The sequence below is a fragment of the Ixodes scapularis genome, unplaced genomic scaffold, assembly GCF_016920785.2.
Source record: "Ixodes scapularis isolate PalLabHiFi unplaced genomic scaffold, ASM1692078v2 PGA_scaffold13__105_contigs__length_92229423, whole genome shotgun sequence".
In the NCBI taxonomy this organism is placed as follows: Eukaryota; Metazoa; Arthropoda; class Arachnida; order Ixodida; family Ixodidae; genus Ixodes; species Ixodes scapularis.
The window spans coordinates 82,273,226-82,294,677 of record NW_024609839.1 but is presented as its reverse complement, the minus strand read 5'-3'; the positions used below and the strand labels follow the sequence as shown (position 1 = coordinate 82,294,677).

At 49.3% G+C, this 21,452-nt stretch overlaps 3 protein-coding genes across 6 annotated transcripts in view; 1 reads left to right on the top strand and 2 right to left on the bottom strand.

Moving 5' to 3' along the window:
- The window catches only part of LOC8034707 (aryl hydrocarbon receptor nuclear translocator-like protein 1), a 107,676-nt gene that overhangs the window by 84,016 nt on the left and 2,208 nt on the right, over window positions 1-21,452 (bottom strand). Inside the window, exon 1 of one of the 4 annotated variants that reach the window (XM_040220639.3) lies at window positions 6,852-7,158. The exons of 2 other annotated variants lie outside the window; for them this stretch is intronic. The gene's annotated coding sequence lies outside the window, so the exon portion shown is untranslated. Of the gene's footprint in view, window positions 1-6,851; window positions 7,159-21,452 lie in introns of those variants that run through there. One more of the 4 variants, XM_040205166.3, reaches the window with a different exon arrangement.
- Window positions 13,059-14,924, top strand: LOC8040076 (ankyrin repeat, PH and SEC7 domain containing protein secG-like). Its single transcript, XM_002413915.5, has one exon. It carries the CDS (start codon window positions 13,319-13,321, stop codon window positions 14,723-14,725), a length of 1,407 nt encoding a protein of 468 aa, XP_002413960.2. The 5' UTR covers window positions 13,059-13,318; the 3' UTR covers window positions 14,726-14,924.
- LOC121835468 (P protein-like) overlaps window positions 14,861-21,452 on the bottom strand; it is a 6,939-nt gene continuing 347 nt past the window's right edge. Inside the window, exons 2-4 of the mRNA XM_042289699.1 lie at window positions 20,246-20,351; window positions 18,270-18,735; window positions 14,861-15,044 (exon numbers count right to left, since the gene is read on the bottom strand). Of these exons, the coding sequence (XP_042145633.1) occupies window positions 14,957-15,044; window positions 18,270-18,735; window positions 20,246-20,351 (660 nt within the window). The 3' untranslated portion in view covers window positions 14,861-14,956. The remainder of the gene's footprint in view (window positions 15,045-18,269; window positions 18,736-20,245; window positions 20,352-21,452) is intronic.

The window sequence follows — 21,452 nt, the reverse complement described above, 5'->3', positions numbered from 1 at the left end:
GAGTACCTATACCCGTTGTCGCCTCAAGAAAAAAATAAATAAAATAAAAACACGTTTTGCGCGTTGCTTATTATACGCCGCGCGAAGTAATTCTTACAAGATGTGGTTGTCGGGGGAAGAAGCGATGCCTTTGCGTTTTAAACATGTACATCTTGATAAGATAAGATATATCTAATCTATAGGGCCCGATCGGGAAAGGTAAACCCGGCTTTTTAGCACGAATAACTAAACTACGCTTCGCAGAAAGCTGAAAGTTGGCCAGAGTGAGCTAGTGGTGATGATAAAATGCGCAAGTTTGAGCACATGCCGTTACCTGGGGTGCTATGTTGCGCTTTTTGCACTATCAGGAGACTTGGAAGAAGGAAGTGACGTGAACGACTAGAGCAAACGCAGATTGGATGTTGACCGAAGAAAAGAAAATCAACATCCAATCAGCATTTGCTGCGTTGTTGACGTCACTTCCTTCTCCCTAGTCTCCTGGGAGTGCAAAAAGCGCAACATAGCCCGCCTGGACCAACGTATCCTAAAGAAAGCCCCAAATTTTTCTATGAGCCAACGTCCACCTAAGCTTAATTTTCATCAAACCAAAATTTGAGATTGTGGGTGCCTGTAGCAATTATGTCAGTAAAAAGATAAATAAATAAATAAAAAAAAATCTTATAAGCACGAAATAAAACCGTATCGCCTTTCTAAGTGGGCATTTCCCACAGTCTCAAATTACAGTCTGAGGCGGACGTCGGTTCAATGAGAATTTTTTTTTTATCTTTTGACTCGGGTAACGTCATGTGCTCAAACTTTCTCGAGTTTTTTTTTATCATCACCGCTACATAGCGTCAAATTCTCGAGAAGTTTCGGTTTTCTGCAATGCGTAGCTTAGTAATGCAGGCCAAAAAGCTGAGTCTGCCTTTTCTCGATCGGACGCTGTACAAAATGCACACCTGCGTATAGATTAATTTTTGCACATAAAGGGGGGAATAAGAAACCGAACGTTTTCTTCTTCTTTTTTTTTTTTTTTTTTCTACTCCGAATTTTGAGGCGAAAACGAGTCTATAGGTAAACATAAACAAGCAACGGCGGGACTTCCTGAACCCAAGAGTACTTTCTGTCGGCCCGCACGTGTGTGTGTATGTTTCAAAGAACCATATAACGAGCAGCGCGTCTGTTCAAGTTCTTCTCGGCGGAAAATCGGAAACGGTACGCGTCAGAAAGATGACTCACACGAGGCCAAGAAGAAGAAGCCCAGCTGCCCGTTACATTTGGCTTCCGTGCCCCGGGAGTTCCGTCGCCTCCATCTGAGAGCCCATTGAAAACCCGCGGCCATTTATTTACACGGGGGACGCTCAACGAAGTTGGGCGCGCATTAAAGGAATGCCTCTTGTATGTAGAAATGTACAAATGGGAGTAAATAAATGAATTGAATTGAATTGAATTGAATTTGGCGAACGGGAGAGCGTCGCTTCGTCAACTGCACGGCGTCGCCACGAGTGTTCCCGCAGGCCAAGGCGAAACTACGCTACGGACGCTTTGAAACACGCGTCAGATTGAGCCGCCATTGCCGACCTTCTCTTCTCTTATCACTCTAAAACAAAGGGTGTATTATTACACCCTTTGTCCCATATAACACACCCCAAAACTTCAGTTCAACGTCCAGCGCACTGACGTCCATCTGACGGTACCAACTTTTACGAGAGGCTTGATAGCCGTGTGGTACAACTTATTAAAATAGGTACTGCACGTGTTAATGACTACAAAAATAAATAAAAATAAATAGTAGGGGTTTTCTTGGTCCTACTGCAAAACCTCAGTGTTTTCTTTCTGTGGTCTTTGATACGTACTTTAACTGTTTAATAAGTTGTACCACACGGCTCTCAAGCCCCTCGTAAAGTTTGGGGCCGTCTGTTCGACTATAGGGCGCTGTACGTCAATTTGAAATTTTGGGGTGCATTATATAGAACAAGGAAGTATAAAGTGATACTTTTTTTTTTTTTTTTTTTTTAATGTATATGAGATTCCGGGCCACTGAAGCGGGCGTTGACGAGCCTCTGCGAAGGTCAATGGTAGGGAGAGGGAAACAGTACCACCTAAAGAGGCAATGACCTGTCGGTAATGACGAAGAAAAGCAAACGGAATAGGAGGAAACAAGGATTGTGACGCTCGTGCCATGGCAGAAAGGCAAGCGCCGCGCTTTCGACGACGAGCCGAGATTTCGCGATTGGGACAACCTAGGCCTGTGTATTGCGGCGATCCCACCGCGAATGATACTCGCCCGGAGATGATGTTTCAGACGCGGACGTGAAAAGGATTCTTCAGATTCGAGAACCCTGGCGATAAGGTATATAAAAGCAAGCAAGTTTTGTGTCCAACTTTCTCCCAATCTCGCGAAATTTCTGGGACACACACCGATATAGATACGTTATCGCGCATGACGACACGGGCGAGCAATAAAATCGAGAGGATGGTACCAATGGCTTCATGCTATGTTTCGTGTCTTGCTTCAACGTGTCGCAAACAAAAGAAGTGGAAAGATTGTGGCTTTACGATATTTCAGGCATAGTGCCCACTGGCATGCAGATCCCCAGGTTCACTTCCACGTCAAAAGATCCCATTATTCAGTCCAAGCTAACACGTAACACAAACTATTTTTTTTCTTAGTTCACGGGTTATTTGGCTGGTGATTGTTCAAGACCGTCACATAAACCGCCTGCTCACTAAAGCGCGCAGGTACTCGAACATCGATGTAAGTGAGCAAAAGCATGGTCGGGGGCTATCGAAGTCGCCGTTCGCGTCGTGCTGCAAGTCTAAGTGCGAGTTTTAAAAGATAAGATCGTTGCTGAAACAATCGTTGTTTACCATCTCGTGATAGTGACAGCCGCACAGAACAACAATTCGGGGAAAGCGGCGAAAAGAGCCGATAAACTGGCGGGCGGATGTTGCGATAGACGGTTTATCGGCACGAAGTTTCGATTGCGCTCATCTCCGATGCACTAATAAAACTACGTCTGAAAGGTACCAAACACACCGGAACTCGTAGCTTCAACACTTCCAACTAAAAGAAATTCAATGCAATAAATCCACGGAGGAAAACTCTCAGGATTGGGAGAGAGGGAGCCGTCTGTGTCTCCCAGCTACTAATAGACAAGAGAGTGGTAGCTTCTAAGTAGGATTGTGAGAGACGGAGGAAGTAGGAGGATGTCTTATCAAGAGAGATAGATGACTTTCCCGAAATAAGTGGTACCCAGCTGGTGAAGTGAAAGCAGCACAAAAACGTACACCACATCCCGAGCGCCGTTCCGCGACATCCGTATACTCGCGCGTTCCAAGCCGTAACGGTGTTGCTGCCACGCAAAATGCCACACGAGGACACTCTGGTAAGATGAGAGCGTCAGTATGTACAGTGGCTAGCGACATGAGCTAGAATGCACGCGCAAACTGCGACCAGGCAGAACAGACCACGCTGTCGTACGGCTACCACGCCTGCGTCGAGGGGGAGGGGGGTGAGCATAGACATATTTGAACACCTCCACTGTCGTTCTGACCCTCCACTCGCTGCCTGCTAGATCACGTGGTCTGTACTGCCTGGTCGCCGTTCGCGCCTTCTAGCTCGTTTCGCTAGCCACTGTACACACTAGGGTGCCTCAATGTCCTTCTGTTTAGGGCGATGCCACCCTTTGTAGTACCCGATGCCGACAGCACGCGCTCACGGGGAAAATACAAAAAAATCGACGAAAACAAAATGTCGCCATAGCACAGTCAGCGCCGCACACGCGTGCAAAGACACGCTTTTGAACAAAAATAAAAATAACCGTGTGGGACAAAATGGCCAGATGTCTCCACCCTAAGCAAAGCGCACATGAAGGCACCCTAGTACACACGATTGCCTATTGCTGGCCGCCCAAAGATTGATTTGCTGCCTCGTGACCGAGGAACTGTTAATGTGACGGATGGATGGATGCTAACAGCTGTACCCTTCATAACGGGCGCCAGCTTCCCCCACCATAGCCTAGAAATTAAAGAACAAAAGTATGATTTTCTTCCTTTACCGATTGCTCCCCCTCCGCAATTTTGTAACCGTCACCAGGCGGATAACACTGCCTCATAGTTGCCAGACAGACCAAAATGGCGAAATTGAACCACGTGATACCGGGGCAGAGCGGTTGCGCAGTTGCACGGACCCTGATTTAGTGACCCCAGTGGACCCGGTGCCTGGAATTCCCGCCTCCGACTTGCGTGTTTAGTGTCCTAGCTCTATTTCCTCCCGTACCTCAGAATCGGCCCCGAAGCGACGACAAATCACGTCACTCACAGATGCCGCCGCGCCACACTGTCGGACTGTCGCGATCCTGGCGGTTGGTGCTGGAAGTCCCGGCAAATAGCACGAGCGAACGCGGGTATTGACATGTCGTCGGGGCGTGCCAAATCCGGGCTGCTAAAGCCGCTCCGTGGACTGCCAAGCAAGCTGGAGGAGAGCAACCTGCTGCAGAACAGGTGCATGCCACATCCACCACCACTACTGCGACACCGCCACGGTCGCGGCGACATGATGAACACTTCTGTGATGTCACGCGGCGTACACGAAGGGACCACGTTTGAGGACGCGGTAATGCGGGGAGCAAGTCGTCTGCTCCTCGAGCAGGAGCTGCGTTGACGTCAGAACGACACTGAGCTCCGATTGGCTTTGATTGCAAAGATAGTGGGTAGACCTCAATGCTAGATGCCTCGAGGTCTACCCACTATTTGTTTTTCCCCAATCAGCCAATAAGAGCTTGGCGTTCTGACACCATCGCAACCCCCGAGCAAGAAGCAGACGAACTTGCGCCCTGGAGGGCGTCTCCGACCGGCGTGTTCAGCGCGTCCCCAAAAGTTGTCCCTCGACTTCCGCCCCCTGACAGTTGTACAAACAGTTGCAGACAGCGATCCTGGTGGTGACAGAGCGGAGAAGGCAGGCAAATGTTCTGCTACGAGTCGCTCTGCAACCGGACGGGAAAAACCAAAGCGAGACTCGAGTTGGGACGCCGCGACTCACACACAGCGAGCCTCGCGTTCTCCTGCTCGACCTTTTTCGCCGTCGTTTCTGCGCCCAACCGCCACAGCCGGCTCCAATGACGCAATTAGTGTTGCCGTTTCGGGACCATTGCCAGTTGAGGGCGCGCATTCCAGGTGTCGTACCCGTGGTCCAGAAACCTTTAAAAGCGATCCGAGATTTGTTTCTTTCTTTTTTCTCGAGGTACGCCGCGGCGCTTACGGGCATTTTCGATCGGCGAAATTGATCGCAATCGGCGAACGGAATGACCAAGAGCAGAGAGCGCCGCGACGTGTACGACCTTGGCGAGACCTGGCGCGTCGAGCATCGAGCAAAAGCCGGCGGCGACCGGTATTTAGGGGGTCAAGGTCAAAACCCTCGGCTGGCACTTTTTCTTTCATCTCGCTCTGCCCTCCCCCTAGACCTATTTACTGACGCCTTGCAGATATCGGATAGACTACCTAGCCTAGCCACCCCCCCTCTCTTTTTTTTAATTATTATTATTATCATTATTTTTGTTGACCGTTATTAGTAATAACGTTACTGTACAGACACCAATCCGGCATACCCCAAAAAGAAACAAACAAAATAAAAAAAACTTCAAAATAGATGTATTAAAAAAAAAAAAAAAAAAAGAGGTCGTTTTACAGTAAGCCTGCAGTTAAGGATTCCGAGTTAATAGACAAGCGGAATTAGTTCAGGGAGAGAGTTTTATCGAACGACAGACAAACAATTAAGGTTATCGAGATGGGTTCGAGAACCGGCGATAAGTGCTAGCTATCCAAACGCAAGCCCGAATCGAAACGATCCACACCAGTGGATATCATAACGAGAGGAATTAGCGTGATGATGATGATCATCATCATCATCCTCATCACCACCATCCCCACCCCCCAACCCGGGGTCCCAAACACCGTGTACGATTGAGTCGGCCTCTTCTAGTAAAGAAACACATCGAACCGATCAAATTCAAGGAGTAGAGAGTTGTGGAATTGGCCAGCTCTTCTAGCGCAACCAAACTAAAATAACAGATCGTTTTTGTTTCGTTTTTTTTTTCTTCTGTTTTAGCGAGCATTACCACCAGCGCATCGCAGATAAAAACGAAACAAAAAAATCCACGGCGCTCAGCGCGCAGTTCACAAAATACGCCATGTTTTATTTTTTCCTCTCCGCGCTCGCCGCCGCCGCGCCGAAGTCAACAGGCAGGCCGGCGCGGGGTGGGGGGAGGCGGTCGTCACTGCCAATGACGTAGTTCACGCTGCAGGAAGCCAGCACCGCCGTTCAACACTGGCGACCGAACGCCAACTACTGCCGGCTCCGAAGACCGCGCGATCAAAATAAAAATAAAAACAGCACAGCATACGCAGCTACGGCAGCGGGAGGTCTGTTTCTTGCTCTTCGAATAGGGTTACTTCGTCCGCAAGCTTGTAGATACGAGCGCCTTTATTTTTTTTTTCCTTTTCCCTTTCTTTTTTTTCTTCTTTCGGACGGGGTCGTATTCCGCGACACCGACAGAAACCAACACGACCTTGCTCGTTACCGAATAAATCACAACTCTTCGTAGCGGGATTGTGACGTGGGAGGGCTAGAACGACGTCACCGAACGATGTATCCATATCATTCATCCTGCTTCACACCACACACACAAATAAAATAATATAATACGAATATTCTACCGTGAGACAATTCTTATCCCTGTTGTTCGTCACTTCGTTCCTTAACCATGCGGATCGAGGCTACGTCGATCAGTTCGACGAATAATCCGAGTTTTCAAAGTTGTTTCTATCTCCTTTTTGTTTTTTTAGTCGCCGATTAGAGTGAGATGGCTCACCTAAATCCGGCTCGACGACGACGACGGTGTGTTTGTCCTTTCGTCTTCTTAATCCTGAGGCAGTCTACATCCTTAGGTAGGTTCGAAAGGTCGTCCACGTCGGGTATGTGTGGCCAGCTCGCGAACAAACGGCACACCAACGGCACGAAAAACAAGTCACAGGCTCCGCCGGCGGGTTTCTCGGGGGGGTTCGCAGATACAGCAGCTCAGCGCCGACGCACCACGGGCCAAGTGGAGGACACGATCACACACACATACGGAATCACTGCGCACGCCGCCAGCGCTGCTGCGCCACAGTAGCAAAGCTGCGGATAGTGGAGGGAGCTCGCAGCACTGTCGCCATCTGGCCGCGGTCGGGAACGCGTGAAAATTGTTTCTTTCGCTAAGCGACAGATGGCGCCACGTTTGCTCCGAGCTATACACCTTTCCAAAAACCGCTCCTAGGCCGCCGCCATGTTGCTGATGCTGATGCGGTTGGTGCGACTCTCGCGCCCTCTATCAGCTAGAAAGTTTCTGCCACTCTCTGGGACTGTGAAGAACCACTCAGCGCGGTTCTCTACCAACGTTTTTGCGGTTTTGCATTCGACGTTTTCTCGCCCCTCGAGCAAGTTTCCACTTAATTTTTTTTATGCGTGCTGCGTACCCTTTCTGTGTTATCTTCCATTCTGAGAAATAAGGCTGGTAAGTGCCTGCCATTCAAGCTTTTCTACTTGACATTTACGGGAAACGAAGGAGGTGGAGGACGTCGAACGACCCTCGACGCGATTTTGCCCGAACATTGTTCTCCCCTCTCTTACAGATAATCCGCGTAGAATCCTCAGTCCTCTCCGAAAATAGTTGTCCGGGTCGGGGTGGGAAACGGGTCAGTCGCGTTTGTTTCTTTGCCTTGGTGTGGTTGTGAAAAAAGGAAACTCTCCCCAAAACGTGCCCCAAAACGAAGTCATCTCGGATTCCGTCCGATCGTCAAGATGTGACTGTCGTCGACTGTGACTGCGTTATTTGAGATCTTTCTCAAATAAATTCTTTTCGGATAACGCTGCATCGTGTGGTACGTATGATATATTGTTCGAATGTTAACACTTCCTCAATCGTATGTCCGTGTCCTGTCCATCGGTTAACACGTTATTTGTGAGCGTGAAAAATGCATGCCTTTCGGCCCTGTTCCTGTTGCAATTTATTTTTGACAGCAAAGTGCTTTGTCATTTTACATGCGGCGAATCCCACGGCGCCGACTAAAGTTATCGTAAGAAAAAAAAAACAAATAACTAGAACTATTCATTCCAGTCGCATTCGTTCTGTCGAGCGTAAACCCAACAAAAATAGTTTAGATTGTTTTTTTTTTACTTTTTTTTTTTTATATGTGGCACAATGCTTTCTCAATGTCCTCGGGAAAATACATGTACCGTGAAACACAAAATATAGCGGGAAAAAACGAGAATTTAGCCGCCAGCAGCGTTTGAAACTGCGCCTACGCAGGCTGCGCCTACTGAAATCACAGTCCACTCGGTTAGGGTTAGGAGGGACGCCGGTGCGAGTCTAGCCTCAAACTCAGTGACTGGGCTCGAAAACGGTTTGTTGCCCCTGGGGTCGAGTGTTTTTTGGAAAGGTGTATAGGTGGCGCGAGCCGCCGCCCTCTTCGAAGGATTCAGCTGTGTTCGGCGATCCACACGCTCGTACTTGAACGCGCCGGAACTCGTTTAAATTGAAGCTAGGGTGCAATCTTGCACGCGTTACTCGAAAAAAGAAAAAAAGAAAAAAAAGTAATCGATTACAGTTACAATTATTCTCACTTAAAAGTATTCAATTGTATTACTTAGTTATTCAAGAGAAAAAAAGAACTGACAGTTATATGAAAAAAAATAATAATCGTTACTTTTCCGATTACTTCTATTTTTCAAAATGACAAAATTTTCTGCCGGTTTGACAGAAGGTAATTTAAGACTGCCCATTATTGGATTAAAACCACATATTTATAAACTACCTATCACCTTGATCCACCAATTTTGAAAAACCATCCTCCTGCCGAGGACTAGGTTCGAGGATTCCTCGGCAGTAAACTCGTACAAAGGACGGGGAGGGAAACATAGTAGCGGTTAAAAGCAATTTTAGTACTTTAAAAAGTAATCAGGTTACTCTTGCGATTAGTTCCTTATAAATGTATTCAAATGATTTCAAAATCACTCCAAAAAGCAATCGATTACAAGTAATGCGGAGCACAATTTCGTCTGCTACTCACTCCTTCCAATCGGAAGCAATGGGCGCGTTCAGTAGCGCCTCCCTTGCCCCCGAACGGAGTGGTTCGAGTCGGAGTCATCGGAGCGCCTACTGAACGGCAAAAAAACGCCGCGGCTCCAAACCTGCTTCTACGCAATTTCCGCTTCCTCCCCTGTGCCAGCCGGTCTCCGAATAAACTGGAAGCAGACGATGGCGAGCACGATCGCTTTTATTTGACGCCGGTATTGAAGACGTCTTGACAAGGTCGTTGAAGAAAAAGCGAGTGACTGTACACATCAGCGCTGCTGTTCGAAGCGATGCAACGCGATCGAGCCCTTAGCTTGGCAGTGCAAAGGCAGCTACTGCTATAAAAACCAACAAAAACGTCGTCAGCAGACGCAAAATATAGAGCTCGGCGAATCTACGCCGCCGGTTGCGACACGTTTATACGGTCGTACGTTTGTTATGCCCCTCGTAACGAACTTCCTATAAAATGTATTCGTATACACACGGGAAGTTCGGCCGTGCTCGGCGATCAAGGTTTTGTCGGTCGAAGCGAGCGTCGGCCAACGCGCACCCCGATTTAGCTACGCAAACAAAACATCAATCGGGATCATGCTATGCGTGAGTGTCCAACCAGCTACCGAATTCGCGTTCATACCCTGCCTTGCTCTGTTCAGCGCGGAGAGGGCTATCGTCGATATTCACCGAGTTTCCGTGCAACGGCGATCAAGACACGGCGTCAAATGAACGTTTACGTTGTTTATTAGCATATTCAAACGACACAAAATACAGTCCAATGCATTTCCCGAAGGCGCCTTACCTCAAAGAGAAATTCGAACGCGTTATTCGTCTTACCTTTAGCACTTTTCATTAGCAAAAGCGAGCAAACCGCACACCTACGACAGAACCGAAGCCTTATCCCGCCATTTTGTTTGTTTTTTTCTTGTTTTAGCGCCGGAAATCGTCACTAGTTAGGAAATGACGTCATTTTAGCTCCTTTGACTCTACGTGCACCGTCTCCGGACTCGGTGCTTCGGAGCTTGACTCCGAAGCCCCGGAGTTACGTGCACCGGAAGTGACTTTTGGCCGTCCAGTGGAAGGAGTCAGTGACTCCTTGACTCCGGGGCCGCTACTGAACGCGCCCAATGAGAGCTCGGAGGTCTGACGTCTCCGAAACCCCAGCGCAAGAAGCATACGAACTTTCGCTCGGCATAGGATTACTTGTAGTGGGAACCCTACCGTACACCTTAGTAAGGTGGCTCAGTGTTAGCAATAATAACGGTAATTATAACGTACGAAATAAATAGGTGTCATAAAAAAAAATTTTTTTTTCTTGCTTACTTATACTGTTTTCAAACTCTGCCTAGACGAAAGCTAAATGGAACACTACGTCGAAGTTGGATGTCGATCTCAACGTTTCTTCGGATATTTTCTAGTATAATGTTGCGAATCAAATTTAGCTATGACGGGATTCTGAGGCATTCTACTTCACTCGGATGGTAACAGAAAACTGCAGTACTTCAAACGCGTGCCACGATTCTTCTTGGAAACAAAAACTTCAAGGTGTCCATTAACATATTGAACAATTTTTCGTCTAATTTTTGATTTCACAAAATATGTTCCGATGAACTGCTTTTGCTTCGTTGAATGACACTTCACCCTAGGCACTGGTGTGCTACAGCGAAGCAAAATCCACGGCGGCGTCGCCGCACGTGTGGCTTCTCCGCAGCACGACTGCGGGCTGCGCGCGCATCTTTTGCGTAGGTTCTCTCTTCGTGTTGGTACACATTACCCCGATACTAATATTTTTATATATAGTAAAATACTCACCGCGGTTATCGTGAAAGCTGAAGATGTCTCGTATCTTCCGTTTCCTTCGACTTACCCGATCGCAAAGAGTGCATCGCGAAGCGTGGCCTTGGAGATCACCGATGAACAAAGCTTCTCCGAGTACCGTCGATATCGGAGGCTATGGATAAAAATGCGTGTATCAACACAGCGGTAAACATAACGTGATGACCGATTAAGTTCATAATCATTTTATGCCAGACGCCCTTTTTATTCGCCGTTTATCATGTCAAACTATATACCCATCGTACCTTCATCTTCAACTGGAGTTTCTGCTGTGACTTCGCTTTCTGCCCCCTTCGGACTTCCAAGCGATGTCGTCACAGCTGTGCCATTCTGAAGTTCTGACGTAACGTCAACCGCTGAACAGCATTGCAGACCCTAGGGAGTTTTAGGGAACCATTTTTGCACATGCGATACGGCACAATGGGTATATCGGTATGAACTGCGCATGTGCTAACGCAAAAACCTCGCACATGCGCAGTTTGTACCAGAGGGCCCATACGTACCGTATCGGACTTGCAAACAACGGTTCCCTAAAGCTTCGTACTGTTTGCAGAGACTTCCGATACGTTATGAACCAAACGCGCTTCGAACTTGCCGGAGGCGTGTCCGAAGACGATTCTGTCGCTGCGTGTCCGCAGCCAAACGGCGTGCCCTTTGTGTATGGCGTACATGCGGCGCGACTGCGTCCCCAAAGTGTGTGTCCTCCGTGAATTTCGCATTCGGAGATCGAGACAGGATAACTCGGAAGACGCAGCAATCTGGAAATTCCGCGAAGCCGCGCCCGCATTTCCGCGAAGCGGGCGTCGCATGTAGCAACGCCGATCCCTATGTGCCGTTTCCAAGTTGCCGATTGCCGGCTTTCCAAACTTCGAGGCTGGCACGGGACGAGAAAAGAAACAACAACAACAACAACAAAAGAAAAAAAAATAAACGCGTGAATTGTGCCCTGCCGCTGACGCAGTTACAAAGTGCCCATATGTCGACAGTCAGGTTTGCGCGACGACGACGACGACCGGTGGTGTAGTATAGGCTACAGCAACTATACTCCGTTTCACCTTATGCCGGACCGTAGCTGACGCTACGAGCCACCGGAACCAATCCAAAAGCAGCGTTGATGGCACGTGACCATCAGAAGGGACGCAACGACGAGCACGCGCGTAGTAACGCCATCCAACCCCGAAAACCTTAGCGCTCTGATTTCTAGTGATTTAGGGATCGTGTACGATTTGTGCTCGATAGAAGCTTGTTTCTGATTTGGTGGTTCTGAGTAATTCGATTGATTAGCATTTGTTTGCTTCGGTTGATTTGGTTGAAAATATTTTTTTTGGGGAATTAAATTCTTGTTTTTAGCTTCTTTTTTTTCCCTCTCGAAATGTTTGTTTTTTCGTCTTATGTAATGTCCTCCTTAAAGGGGTATTCACACGAGGGAGAAATCCCCGGGATTTCTCCCTCGTGTGAATACCCCTTTAAGCGACCTTTAGGGTATTTCAATAAATAAATGAATAGGTTGAGCCAATCCAAAGCAGTGCGAGTGTCACGTAAGCATCGGGATGCGCACATCGGCACATCAATAGGCTGCTAAGATCGCCACTTTTGAGGGTGCGGAATGCACGTTGCAAAAGAACTGTGGAAGCTCGCCATCAGCTCGCGCTCAGCATTCGCGCACACAGCTATGGCCGCCAGTGAATACTCCCTATAGCGACCGCCGGCGGTCACGCGACGGGCACCCCTCGAGACAATATCAGAGGGTAGGAGGAGACAATGTGTTTGTATGTACTACGTTCCGGAACACCAGAAATAACTATCACCGCGGCGGTCTCATAGGACCCGTTCTTCTAAAGAACCGCTGGCAGGAGGAGAATGACCCTCCCCAACCCGTTCCTCCGATCTCGCGCTTCTTCCGCGAACGATCACGTGCAGGAGATTCTCACGTGCTTCGTGCTGACGAAAGAAAAGACGACACACAAAACAAAAACAAGGCTGGAAAGGGGGGGGGGGGGGGGGGATGGGAAGGCGACGGACAGGGATGGGACACCAGCCAGGAGGGAGGAGAGGCATCGGGGGATCCTAGCTATTTCCAGGGCCCAAGGTTGCCGCCCCGTGCCCACGGGACCGAACCGAGCAGCGTGCGGTCAAGAGCGTGCGTTCGCCAGGACGATTGGCTCACCGGAAGCGTCTCCAGGCGCGCGCTCCCGCCGCTGTTGCGGCGGCAACAGTAACCACGTGAGAGGAGAGCTTTTAAAAGAGAAGCTAAAAGACGCCGCCGTCCCGAAATAACGGAGAGCAGAGCTTTGCCGGCGTTGTTGCGGGGCGGCCACTTCAGTCGAGCTACAGCGTGTGCGCGCGGTGCACGCACAAAGGACACAGCCCGAGGGACCCCACCTGGAGTCTTCGCCATGCCGACGGCACCCTGTCTCCAAACTCTTCAGCGGGAGCTGGCAGACTCCATCATCCGGCTAGCCCCCCTAGACGAACTGAGGATCCTGCTGGCGTGCGGTGCACGAGTCAACGAGCCCGTGACGCAGGGACTGCGACCCCTGCACTACGCGGCTTACCAGCAGTATGACGAGGCCGTCCAGCTGCTCCTGGTACGAGGCTGCGACGTGGACGCGATGGACGACGTGGGATACACGGCGCTGCACCTGTGCGCCGAGCGCGGCTTTCTGCACACGGCCGAGACGCTAGTGTGCCAGGGTAACGCCCGGGTGTGCTTCACGGCGCAGACAAAGCCGCTTCTCGGCAACCCTCCGAGGGCCACGCTCGCCGACGAACCGCTCAGGCTCGCCGTCAAGAACGGGCACTACGAGTGCGCCGACATGTTGCTGCGTCACGGCGCCAACCCCAACGCGAGGTACTTCCTCGGCGCCGAAATCAACCTGGTGGGCCCGTTGAACGTGAGGTTCATCGAACTCCTGCTGCGGTATGGCGCGGAACCGGACGCCCGAGATCGGGGAGGCCTGACGCCCCTCATGAAGGCCGCCAGACATCCGCACGGACTCGAGACGGTTCAGCTCCTGCTGAAGCACGGTGCGGACGTCAACGCCATGGCGCCGGACCGACACGACCGCCGGACCGTGCTCCACTACGCCGTACTCTCGGGAAACCTGTCAACGGTCAAGCTTCTCATCGACAACGGCGCGAAGGCAAGAATGGCTCCCGGGTACAGGCATCCGAGTCCGCTGGACTTCGCCATCCTCCGCGGAGACATGGCGGCCGTTCGACTACTCCTGGACGCCGGGGCTGACGTGAACGCCGGATCTCCGATCGTGGGCTCTCCCCTCCATCTGGCTCTCTCGGAACGCTGCAAGGACCGGGAGGCCCTGGTACGTCTGCTTCTGGAACGCGGCGCGGACCCCAACGGTCTGACGTACGCCGAACCAGGGGGGTCGCCCCTGGTTCAGCCGCCGCTGGGAGAGTACCTCTGCGGACAGGAGGAAGAACCCAAGAGCTCGCTGATCCGGCTACTCCTGAGGTACGGCGCGAGAGTGATCCTCCGGCCGCAGTCCAAGGATCCTTTGGGGATCCTGCGGTCGGTTCACCGGCTACGGGGGGACGCTTTGGACACCGTGCTTGAAGCCGCGGAGACCTGTTACAGACCTGCCGTGGAGAGGTCTTTGCTCTTACTGGGTCCCGAAGCCAAGGAAGCCCTCGTAGAATTGGCGGCGACACCTCAGCCGCTCAAGCACCAGGCGAGACTCGGCATCCGGAAGATCCTGGGAGTCGGTCCTCAGTTGGCCAAGAAGGCGCTCTCGCTAGACGTGCTGCCCGGAGCACTGCGTCGGTACTTGATCTACGAGCACTGACGTATCCTGGTGGTGCTTATTCTTTTTTACGTGTGTACAGACTGTACAGATCTTACAGCAGCGGAAGAGCTGCAGCGGCGACAACGGCTGTCTCGTTGGATTCACAACGGAGATAACATCAAGCGGCTCAGCAAATTGTGTGCGATATTGTGTATAAAAAGTGTTTTCTTTTTTTGTTTTTTCTCAACAAAACAACAAACGTAAGGTGTCTTTCTTTCCTTCTTCTTGCATCTATGAGTTCCACTGCAGCAAAACGTGACAGAAGAGCAACCAAAACGATGCAATAGCAGTCGTCAGTAGCATCACAGGAAAGCCGACCCTGCGGGGAAGAGAAGAAAGCGCCAAAAACGCAGACTTAGCGAAAACATTTTCTTGGATGGTTTAATGGCCCACTCAAGCGGTAGTGTTTGACTTCCAAGTTACCATGCATTACTTGGCGCGTGCCCACCTAGTCTTTGAATTCGTTGCCAACACGCCATAGGAAGGTCACAAAATATTCAGGCTAAAAGTAACGCAACTTCATTCCCTTTTTTGTGTGTGTGTGTGTGTGTGTGTGCGCCGCCATTTTGGTTCTTAGTGCAGAGCGAGCACAATAGACTACTTCCAGAAATTCGTCACCGCGCACGTTGCATTCTGGGAATTTGCAGGCCAGGAACCGTGGAGAGATCAGTATGGATTTTGCTGCCAACTGATTCCCACAATGCGTAACGTGGCATTACGCCGCGATGAGGTGCTTCGAGTTTTGGAAGTCGTCTATTTTTGATCGTTGCGATACCAAAATACACCTTCCTCATCTTTGGATGAGGAAGGTCGTGAGGCTTGGGTGATATCCGTTGTGCTCTGTCGCGGACTGTTTCAACCTTTCTGGGGGGAAAGACGTTTCCCGTGATTTCAGGTAGAGCCTCGAATAATTGGACAGGACGATTTTAGGTCCCAAGATGGCCGAAATGTTGTCGCTCTGAAATGTAATTTTTTTTTTATTTAATGGGGATTCTGTAGGATTTTACAGTCAAGGCTAAAGACACCAACAAAAAATCGCACGAAATTCGTAACACACGCGCCCGCACACACACACACACAAAAAGATGTTCTACAGCATGATTTTTTTTTTTTTTTTAAGCAGGATTACACGTGGTTAATTTCTGTATAGAAATTGCAGAAATGCTTTTGACGCAACCAACTGAGAACGTCTTTCAAAAATAGTAATAACGCACGTGTAATTGTTCCCGGATTGTCCTTCCTTTTCTTTCTTTTCTCAGAGATGCGTTCTAGCTTTTTAGCGCTTCGCCAGAATACCAAATAGACCGTGGCGCAACCTATACTCACAACCGGGTTCACACGAGGCCGACAAAACAAAAAAAAAAAAAGACAGACACACACACAGACACACCACGAACGTACACATACTCGCACGCACGCACGCACATCACACGAGGCCGACAAAACAAAAAAAATACAGACACACACACAGACACACGAACGTACACATACTCGCTCGTGTGTGTAAAAGGCGCGCGCACATACACACGCACGCACGCACACAGACAGACACGCAGACATTTCCTCGTGTTTCTTCCGTCCGATCTCCCGCAGGGACGGACGTCCGAGACGCAAAACCAAAATAGTGTCGCAACACTCGCTTTCCTTATATACGCGGCGCGAGATAGGCCGGCCTTACGCCACGCCGCCAAGTTTTGCCACTGGGACGAGATGCGAGGGCGCGGAAACAGCTGACGACTCCGACGACGACGGCCTTCGCTTGCGCAAGCGGCGGGATTGCGCGTCTCGCGCCGAACCTTGCGCAACCCTCTCTGTTCTGGCAGGCGTTCGCGCCGCGTTTCCTCCTCGGGGCTCGAGCCCCCGGGGTTCCAGCCCCTGTCGCCGCGTTGTGCAAACGCCACTTCCTCGTGACGACAGTTGCGCGAATTTTGAAATAAAGCTGCAACCGAGAACAATAAAAAAAAGAAAAACAAAACAAAAAACAACCGAATCAAAACACACTACATGGCCTTGACAAAAAAAAAAAAAAATAGAAAGAGGAGAAAGAAAGTGACAAAAAAAAAGCGCGATAGACTAAAATTATACCGATTTTTTACACTGAGCGACACTGTTAGCGCGAACACGACGTCAGCCATTTCTTTTTTAAATTTTATTCCTAGAGGGTCAGGCACCGAATTCTGCAGCTTAGCTTACAGTCGCTAACAGAATAAGAACGGCAGGGAATGGTTTCGGTTGCCTCGCGAGCCTCGGGTGCGCACTCGCGGTCAAAGTTTTATACCTGTAGAGAGAAATTAGTAATGTTCCATAAATACCCGGGCTTTTTTTTTTTTTTTTTTTACTACGGTTTTTTATGTGAACAGGAGTATGTAGCTTTGATGGCGGATATTGAACGTCAGAAGAAAAAAAAAAAAAGCAACAGCGATTACATGTTTGCACTAACACTGTCGTTCAGTGTACAGTGTACACACTACACTTTCTCGGCGTCAATTATTTCGGGCTACGCTGTCGAGATTAACGTGGCTTCCGTAGTAGTCCAACCCTCTCAGAGCGGTAAGTTGGGCTAGTTGGTCTAGTGTTGTAAAAAGTGTAAAAAAAAGAAAAAAAAAAAAAAACGAAGCGAAAAACGACACGGACGGAGAAGGTGTAAACACACAGAGCTACTTGCGCGAGAGGGTGCGTCTGAAGGCAAGAAGTCACCTGCAGGTGCTCTTGCAGCGGTGGGAGGCTGCAGCACTGCGGACGCTACTCTACAACCCTAACGCCTAGCACATAATAGTTGACGTCGAATATACGCACCAAACACCGCTCAAAAAAAAAAAAGTTTTCTTTTTTATTATTTGGTTGCAAGAATAACTTAATCGCCGCCGAACGCTCCACTCTCAAATGTAGAGCCAACGGTTCCCGAACCGCAGCGTTTTAGAACAAACTGTTGTCATCTTCAAAAGTTGGAGGTTTCCAGAAATTTTCCACGGGAAAATGTCGCCCTTCCCTGTTAGCCGCCTCAATTCATCTTCGCGTATTTGTGAAGTGAAAGTTTTGTCGCCCGGCATTTTCACGCTTAAAAATTGTCCCACGCAGCAGCGGCCGTATACATATAACCAAGGTTGAACTGCAGCTGACTGGTAACTGAAGCGAAACTCTTAAGCCGCAGGCACGGCATCTTCATGTTTGTATGATGCTGATATTATCAATAGCACGCGTGGCCGCGGCCTAATACATCATACAAAAGTCGGCCGGCAGACGGTCTCTAAGGCGTGCTTCTTCGTTGTATGCGCGTCCTGTAACCTGGGTCATAAAATAGCTGCAGACATGTTCATGCGCATGTATGAAACAAACATGCTTGGAACATGCTCGAGACGCGTCCGCAGGCACCTCTGTCATCCTGTCTGCAGCGAACAAGGTGTCTTTTGTACGATCTGTGAACAGTGTGTGAACCGTAAAACGATATAACCTTCCGTTAGAAAAAGAAAAATTACGTCTGCTCTACAGACCGGGACAGACAGACCTGGACAGACAGGCGCTCTTGCCGTCGACGCGCTCTCACTTGAAAAAGTCGAAGAAGGTGAAGCGGTGTCCGTGCTGCTCGGCGACTCCGGCGCATACCACGTTGGCCGACGCGCCAATCAGCGTGCCGTTCCCGCCCAAGCAAGCGCCCCACGCCAGGGCGTACACGAGAGGCCGGGAGTCCATGGGCCCCAGGCCGGCGACGATCTTCACCATGGCCGTGGTGAAGGGGATATTGTCCATCAGACTGGAGGCCAGGGCAGACACCCAGGTCACGATCAAGATGGCGATCGGGAGCTGGGACTGCGGATGGAGCGCGCTGATCCAGGCCTGGGTCCGCTGGCCGATGAACCAGATGAGCTGGAGTTCGCCCAGGGCCTCCATAACCACGAAGAGGGCGGCGAAGAAGACTAGCGTCGTCCACTCGACGCGCGCCATGATGGCTTCGAGGTCGTCCAGGTCCGCCAGGACCAGGAGCAGAAGGGCGCCCAAGATGGCGATCCAGCCTGGAAACCGCGGAGACCAAAAGGTTGAAACTTTGTCGTACGCAGGGTTCGTTTACTCTCATCCTCTATCTACTGCAGGGTAAAAATATCCGGTATGAAAAAAACAAAAAAATAACCTGCAAATAGTAGAGAACAGCTGTCAGGTGAGACAACAACGGGTGACGGTTACACTTTTATCCTTAATGTCTTCTATTAATGTGGCGCCGGCAAAACAACGTTTTCGCCCGTACTGAAAGCGACGACGTCCAAGATGGCACCCCCAGCTTGATGCTGGCGTAAGTGAACCACCTGACAGTCAAGCCAAAGCCACTAAATAAGCTTCAGAGACACTTCCGCCGTCTATGTGCTTACGATCATGGTTGCCAATCATCTGAAGCTTTATGGAATCGTGGAAAAGGGTCTTCTCCTGTTAAAACAGTTCGCGACAGAGCAAAACGATATCGCCCGAGCTTCCTGACACCGAGTCGAAAGCGCAGAAAGTCGCATTTTCGAATACAAGCATAAAAATGGCGGTTCCCACAAGAAAATCGGGGAATTGGGGTGCAAATACCCCAAGGCGTAGCTTATTTTGTGGCTCTAAGTTAAAGCTTGCCAAGTAGTGCCCACGGTTGCCAGTCTATCGCCCAAACGTTTTCATTCATGGTGACCAGACTAGCTTTTGACGCGTGGCTGCTTGCAGACGTCCATAATTTGCCTTTGAAGGTGGCGTCTGGTGTCAAATTCATAGAACTATTCGTGCTAGGAAGACAAGGTCTAGAGAAAACATCGTACAACGCTGATGCCGTCTTCTCTCTTTCGTGTCGTAATAGGGAGCGGCGAGATTTCAGCTGATAATAACTGTCCGCAAAGAGAGTCTTCGCTCGAGGTGCAGAATTGCCGAGCTGTGTTAGCAACACTGGGTGTCTAGTAATAGAGTCCTCCTGGCACTATCCCACATTGCCTGGTGATAGTTACAATAAGATAGAGGGGAAGGAGACTGTCGAGGAGGAAAAATCATACTTTTGGTTTCTAGGTTAGGTGGCGCAACTTATTTCCGTTATAAAGGGTACAGGCAACGCAGCAGACGACACTTACTAGCTTCCCTCAACATGGGGACGTCCTTCCAGAGTAAGTATACCTGCCACTGGGCGCCTTCTTTAAGCGGAAAACGCCGGTTAGGTGGCGCAAGCCGCCGCCCATATTGTAGGAAAATTCAGCCGTGTTCATTCATCCATCCATCCATCCATTTACCATCGCACCATTCGTGTCCGTGAACACGCGCTGATGATGTCTCCCTCATGGGAGGCGAAACATATAATTAAATAGGTAATATTGTTATGTCAAGTTAGTATAGTTGCTTTATCATTACGAATCCAGGCTTAGGAACATTTTTGCAACATGTGCCACATGCAAGCCCTCTAGACGGACCGAATTTGACCATGTTTATTTTGTTTAAGTGAAGCGACGTTGCTTTTTTTTTTTCCTTGTTCTATTGTTTTATGAATAGCCCAAGAAGCGGTGCAGTACTCACCCAGGCTTAGGTGAAGGTTGGGAAAACTCTGGAGAAAAAAAAGCAGGATGACGACGCTGAGTACAATGCCCGTCTTGACCAGAAGGCCTCGGTTATGGATCTTGTACTGCGAATGAAATAGCACACAAGCCGTTCAACCATGGAATTCACTGAGCCCTTATATATACTATATTTTCACAAAAAGAGAGGGGCCTTTGTTCCGAGGTCGGTATAGTGCTGGCTTATCAGACAGAGATGTGGCCTTATGCTTTGCTGTAATGTCCTGACGGGTAAGTTAACTAGTGCCTTGAAAACACAAATATCACGACTTTTAGAGACACCCTACAACATTCGCATGGTCCCATTTGCTGTGTAGCAAATGTGACCGCGGTTCTCGTAATTGCAACAACCACGAGAACCGCGAATGTTTCGACCGTGAAGAAGACCGATCGCTGTGTCTCCAATCTGCCGGCATCTGGACCCGGTTGCTACATCGAAAGCGGAATGACACAATAATAAGAATGATAATAATATAATAATACTATTATTCCGTGTCTCAAAGTACCCGAAGCCTCGGTATGAAGCACGTTCGTGATTATACGAAGTGCACAACACACGCATAGCAGAACGATGTAGTTATGATAGGTAGATCAAAGCTTCGAGTTCCCGTTTAAAGTACACGTAATTTGTAAAAGCATCTAAATATTCTGTGAAATAACATTGAAATACATTTGGATACGGTAATCCGACATCGGTTCGTTTTATTCTGAGAACAGATGATCAAATAAAAAGAAATGTCCGGTAAAACGCAGAGGCATGTGAAAGTTATCAGAAGACAGCAAGCTGCTATCTATTTGGCCATTTATTACATTACTCTATTCAACATTAAATATCACGCGCAACTCTACGCCTTGATAACGTTTCTAAGCCGAGAGACGAGACATAAGTTTGAAGGAATAGTCATACAAAAAAAAGAAGACTGCTTTCACGCAGTAAACGACTTTGTAATATGGTGGAAAGTTGGGCAAGTTGGTGGTACGTTTAACAAAAAAGTAAAACAGCGCAAAAAAAAAAAACACACACACACACACACGCACACACACACACACACACACACAAAAGACGGAGGACAAGAAGACGAAGTGTACAGACAGAGAGCTGTACGTGCCGTGCGCTGTCGGTGTAGTCTACAACATTAAATCGCTCCGTGGCAATGTTTACATCCGAC